The following is a 6,000-nucleotide window of genomic DNA, read 5'->3' as shown; positions in this document are numbered from 1 at the left end:
TGTGTTTTATCACGATAAGCCACAGTAGTTGAAGTGTGACCATCAAGTGTAAAATGCAGTGCACTGCAACAATGCTTTATTGTACCACATTTATTTAGCATTATTCAGTAGAGGGTCCATCTGCTTTATTATAATGTGCTTCGTTTGGGCATTACAGTGAAAGTAAGATGCAAGGTGGGTCTCATCAGTCCGGTGACCAAAACTCCTCCAAGCTGTACACTCCACATTCGCATGTCAATGAATGTCAGCCCTCCAGTTCCTCCTCCTGGGAGCAAAAGCAGATTTATGCCAAGGTGAGTCTTCCCTTTGCCAATAGTAGGACCTGGTCTGACGATCTGCACACTTGCTTTGGTCCTGCCGTCTGCTGATTTAATCCAGTTATGATTAAAACAGATTACATGATAACCTACTAAAAAGAGTGACTCATGCATTAACCCTTTGAACGTGCATGTCCATTTCGTTTAATAGTGAGTATTAGGTGTTAACCTTTGGCTACATTTTGAATGCTTGGAAATGAGGCACAGGAATATGGTGGATACCATAGGATTCTAACTCGTGCAACAGATAATTCAGCAACATCCCGAGCATAGATCCTTGAACGAGGAAGATACAAAATCAAATGTTCGGATATACCAACCAAAACAGACAATATTTATTGTGCATCTACACCGGATGCATACTATGCTGCTTTTCAGAACTATTTTAGCTGTTGTCTCATTGTAAAAACTGTCACTCATTTACCAATTGTTAAAAGTATACTGGAATGTCCTTTTGGGGAAGTACAAATCCTATACAAGAATTATGTAAATGATTCAGGTTTTTTTTAAAGCTGGCATACAAGTCTAAACCCTTCAATTTCAGTAGGCAGTAACCTACAGGGCCATATCATGGATCCCGTTCATTAGCAGGAGTATGTGGAAATATATGACAATCCTAAAACCACACGTTTCTAACATTTACACTCCAATGTAAGTGGTAATGCCAGAATGTATATCTGCTGACGGTTAGAACCAGCATGTTATTTTTGTGTGGTAAATTATAATGCCCTTCCCTGTGCAAAAGTTTTCCTCCAATTGAGAATGTAAGTCATATTAGACTTGTTATCAGTATATACAAGTAGTCCAAGCAACAGTAGCAGCATACTAAATAGTACTTTCTTTCAATATAACTTACCTTTTCAAACTCCGTGGAAGCGTCTTGAAAATGTGAGCGAGAGTGAAGAACAAAATGCTTGGGAAGATGGCCCGGCTCACACTCCAGATACTTGGTTGCATCACACAAGGTTTCACTGAAGAAGTTGCTGCACCCTCGTTTTTTCCAAGCCACAACTGCTGCAACTACAAGGATCTGCAAAAGATATAAAACTTTACTACAGGCAACAGCACAGCTCACTAAAGTCTCATTTTACACGGTATCCTGCATGGGGCTAGGAAACTAGTCATAATGTTTTGAGTATACATAACAGGCAAGTGAAGGCGTAACGAGTCACTATCTATTATAAGTGTGGCTCGGTTGTTAAAAGACAATGTACAAACATTATGATTAGGTATGTTTTTGCGAATTGCTTAAGCATTCAGAAATAACATTTGTTAAATGGTTGAGTTTAACCTGACAAGGCGCCCATCGAGTACTTTAAAGTCAGTGAAGACACCCAGGCGTTTATCTGCCCTCAGACAGTCCAGTTCAGCCTCTATACATAATTAACTTATGCCTTCCACCAAGGTTCCTAACACTACTGCACGTAAACAGGGCAACAAGCAAATGCCGCGCTTGGGCAAAAATCAACAAGGGGAGATACCATAAGGATATTGGCAAACCTTGAGTTTTTTTGACTAGCGAAGGTTAGCTTCTGGGCCTACTATATAATGTCTCGATTGTTGTGCATAATGAGACTAGCCTGCATTGGTCCACCAAGCCTCTATTTCGACATAGATATGGAAAACATGGGCACTAAGGAAGGACTATGACTGTGCCTATTTCTCAGGGGGAAGGGGGCGGACCACAAGGCTCAGAGTCTGCCACTGCCTGCCAGTCTCCAGCGCGCAGAGGAGTGTTGAAAGGGCCGCCTAGGCTCCCGCTGCACTGGACGCACCTGGACGCGTGCCGGGGCGAAGACCGTGCCAAGAGCGGGCCCGTCTGCACCCGTCAGAGCCTGGAAGAGGCTGGGCTGAGCCACCCCTCTTGCAACTTTTGCCTGTTTATAACAGTCTGATAATTGCTTGGACACCATAGGAAAGGGGGGACGAGCCGCCTTGAAACATTTAGAAACGTATCCAGCTCCCATAGATTGTTTCTACAGAGGAAAAAGCTTGTGCTGGATATCTACTTGCAATATTGACTGAGGAATAGCCACTTGGAAAGTACCGTGTACAATATACTATTCCTGGACACCTATTTTTACTTGACTTTACATTGACTGCCCTAAGAAGATTGCATATTATATACCGTTATTTGTCCTTCCACAGACAGCAGAGCTGGTTCCCGCTTGGCCTGGTCTTAGTAACGGTGTATCCCATATATTACTGTATAGTATTTGGCACTATATTTGATATCTTCCTTTTACTATAGTTGGATAGAATACTTTTTGAAGAGGTAAAACCGTTTTAACGAAAGACGCCAGTAATCAATATTCCATGCACAACTATTGACTCATATCTGGTATGAGTAGTTAGTGTAATTATTGAAGAAATAGGCAGGACAGAACGTGGTCTCTCATTGGGAGCAGGTGCGGTGATGGGAGGGGCAGCCGGTGATGGTACAGGGTGGTACCAGAAGGGAATGTGCAACTGGAGGGAGTAAAACACACTGAGGTACCTGTGGTCTCCCAAAATACATTAGAAAAAGAGCTCAATATACAATCTGGCCCCCCCACGTACACATCTACCCGACGGACCCCCGACCCTAAAAAAGAAGAGAGGGTGTAAGAAGACCCAAGTAATGGTGGGAGGTACTAAAGGTAAGAAGGGACCCAATCAGAGACCCCTAGAACTAGCTATTTATTTATTTATTTATTTATTTATTTATTTATTTGCATACTTATAACGCGCTGGGAATCGACTCCCTGAGGAGTGTCTCCGCGCCTTTAGCAGCATCTGAGACCAAAGCAGGCTCTATCTTAGGGTTCAGTAATGTCTAAACGGGACTAATAGTTGAACAGAAAAGTTTTTAATTTTTTCCTAAAAGGAAAATGTTCCTTACAGACTAATGTCGTAAGGAAGATCGTTCCAGAGCTTTGGTCCTGCTACGGACAGAGCCCTTCCTCCTTGTCTGGTCTTCCAGAACCTGGGGACACATAACAACTCTAGATCACCAGATCTCAGAGTTCTCGAGGGGATGTAAGGAGCAAATTTTTTTAGTTAGGTAGTCAGGACCTTTACCAGTGAGGCATTTATGGATGATGCAGCATGTTTTAAACAACACCCTCTGTTTCACAGTAAGCCAATGCAGTTGATTCAGCAATGGTTTTGAGGGTGTACGTGCTGGGGCATTCAAAACCAAGCGTGCTGCCGTGTTCTGCACGACTTGGAGTTTGTTAATGATGCCCTCATTGGCTGCTAACTGCAAACCATTACAACAGTCCAGTCTGCTCAATACAAGCGACTGAACTAGAGTTTTCCTGGTGGTATCAGGTAACAGGGGGAAAACCCTTCGGAGAAGACCAATAACATGGAAACAGGAGCCTACCACTTGATTAGTGTGATGTTTAAGGGTAAGCTCCTGATCCAGCTTGACTCCAAGATCTTTCACCACCCCTTTGGGCACAGGGACTGGGCCTAGATCTTGAGGCCACCAGTCAGGAGTCCACAATCGTTTGGCCTCTCCAAAAAGCATCACCTCGGTCTTAGAGACGTTACACTGAAGGAAGTTTGCTGCCATCCAATGAGCCACCTCTTTCATCCCCTGGGCGAAGGAGTTACGCACCTCAGGAGTCATGATTTTGAAGGGGAAGAGGAGTTGAGTATCGTCTGCATACGATACAGGGATGAACCCGTGGGATCTCATGATGTTAGCTAGGGGTGCCACATAGATGTTAAAAAGCGTTGGGCTCAGGCAGGAGCCCTGAGGCACCCCCTTAGAGATCTCCACCTCCTCTGACTGGTATGGTCCCAGTATGACTCTCTGAGTGCACTTGATGAAGAAGCTCCTTAGCCAGGCCAGCGCCTTGCCTCCCAGACCGATGTTAATAAGTCTGGAGGTCATGATGTCATGTGACACAGTGTCAAACGCCGCTGACAGATCTAAAAGCACCAGGATAACGGAGTAACCCCTATCCTGTAGCATGTGGAGATCATCAGCGACGGACAGCAAGGCGGTCTCAGTGCTGTGCCTGGGCCTGAAGCCCGATTGAGAAGGGTCCAGTCCCCCCGCACTTTCTACGTATTTGGATACGGGCCGATTTACAAACTTCTCTGCAAGCTTCCCTAGAAAAGGGAGGAGGGAGATGGGTCTTAGGTTAGCTAGTAAGAGTATAACTGATTCAGACACCCCCTGAATATGCAATCAGCACAAATAATAGCCTCTATAATATCCAAAATCGATCCGTGAAAAACTTGACAAATTGTCTTGTGATTGGATAAAATTAATGGCTTATAAAGGAACACCAGTGGCAATAATTGATAGGGGGAATGCAATAAAGGAAGGCCCACTTAAGCTACTACCACAGGTAATTGTTCCCTCAGATGAGGCAATAAATAATGTGACAAGCAGAGAACAATCTAGGGTTACTAACGATTCTAGAACAGTAGGGCACAATCTTAGGGGATCGGAGCCCATATATACTTTCTAGGATACTTTTAGACAACCGACCCCAATAAACCAAGACCAGTTAGAACAAAGGGCTAGAATTTACCCGGACCAACCCTCCGTAAAGCATACCCAGATGAGAGATAATGTTGCTCATGGGGGAGGAGCTGGTATTTCTATAAATCAGTCATCTGAATGCTGCCCTTATGTGACAGTCCTGTTTTTTTTTTTTGTAAATGATTTTTATTGATTTTGACAAAGTACCATCATTAGCATCTGCATGATGATATGATCCAACATTGACATTGCAAAATGACAATAATTTGAATGGCATAGACGGGATGCCAGAGGAAACCCACTCAGTAAGCAAGAAAATTCCCTTTGTTAGTTGTGCCTCCGTACCTTACTGTAGCATAGTACATTGACAAACATTCGCATAGGTCATAAAAACCAAAGGAAAATCCGTCATTATTACCCAGAACGATTCCTTCATTAAATCATATACAAAGTAACAAAGTAAAATAACTTGAAGAAGAACTAAAAATCGATCTCTATGTGTAGATATAGGACAAAGTGTGCCTGTCGGTGGAGTATATCAGTGGGCAACACGTGTAGCTGATTGGGTGCAGTGGACTGTCTGGTGACAAATACACTGAGAAGGGTGAGGGGGGTGCCAGCGGAAGGGGAAAGTCGGGGGAGAGGCGGAGAGAGAGGAGAAGGAGACTAAGAGCTAGTACGCCCGATAGCCTAGGGCGTGTAAGTATGTGTATCGATGTGAGTCCTGTAAACCTGAAAGAGCCTAGGGTCCCATGCTGATGACCAGGGCTAAGAGGGAGGGGGTGCTGCAGACAGTTTGGCCTCAATCACTGTTGGCTAGTCTTGCCACTGAGTGGGATGCAGTCACGGGGGCGCTGACGCTCGAGCTGCAGTCGCCAGCTGGTTTGTATGTTCAGACACCAGCGCCCTGCGGAGATCAAGCATCCACGAATATATATTGGGACCCAGTGGCGCATTCCATATCATGGCTATTTTACATTTGGGGAGGCCCAGGGCTAGGTCTAAAAAATTATTTAGGCCCTTACGAGAAGCGCTGCATTTCGTGACGCCCAATAGGAAATGAATAGGCTTTGCCTCCACCTGGGTGTCTGCTGCCTCTGTGAGTGTAGTGGCTACATTAGTTCAGAACACTTGGATACCGGTACAGGTCCATACCATTTGTGTAAATGTGGCTCTCGGGTCCCGACACCTGGGGCATAT

At 44.6% G+C, this 6,000-nt stretch overlaps 1 protein-coding gene across 1 annotated transcript in view; it reads right to left on the bottom strand.

Moving 5' to 3' along the window:
• The window catches only part of PKD1L1 (polycystin 1 like 1, transient receptor potential channel interacting), a 1,739,639-nt gene that overhangs the window by 426,481 nt on the left and 1,307,158 nt on the right, over positions 1 to 6,000 (bottom strand). Inside the window, exon 52 of the mRNA XM_086964902.1 lies at positions 1,174 to 1,347. Within this exon, the coding sequence (XP_086821028.1) occupies positions 1,174 to 1,347 (174 nt within the window). The remainder of the gene's footprint in view (positions 1 to 1,173; positions 1,348 to 6,000) is intronic.

This window comes from Lissotriton vulgaris, chromosome 4_1, assembly GCF_964263255.1.
Source record: "Lissotriton vulgaris chromosome 4_1, aLisVul1.2, whole genome shotgun sequence".
NCBI lineage: Eukaryota > Metazoa > Chordata > Amphibia > Caudata > Salamandridae > Lissotriton > Lissotriton vulgaris.
This window is presented reverse-complemented; position numbering and strand designations above follow the sequence as displayed.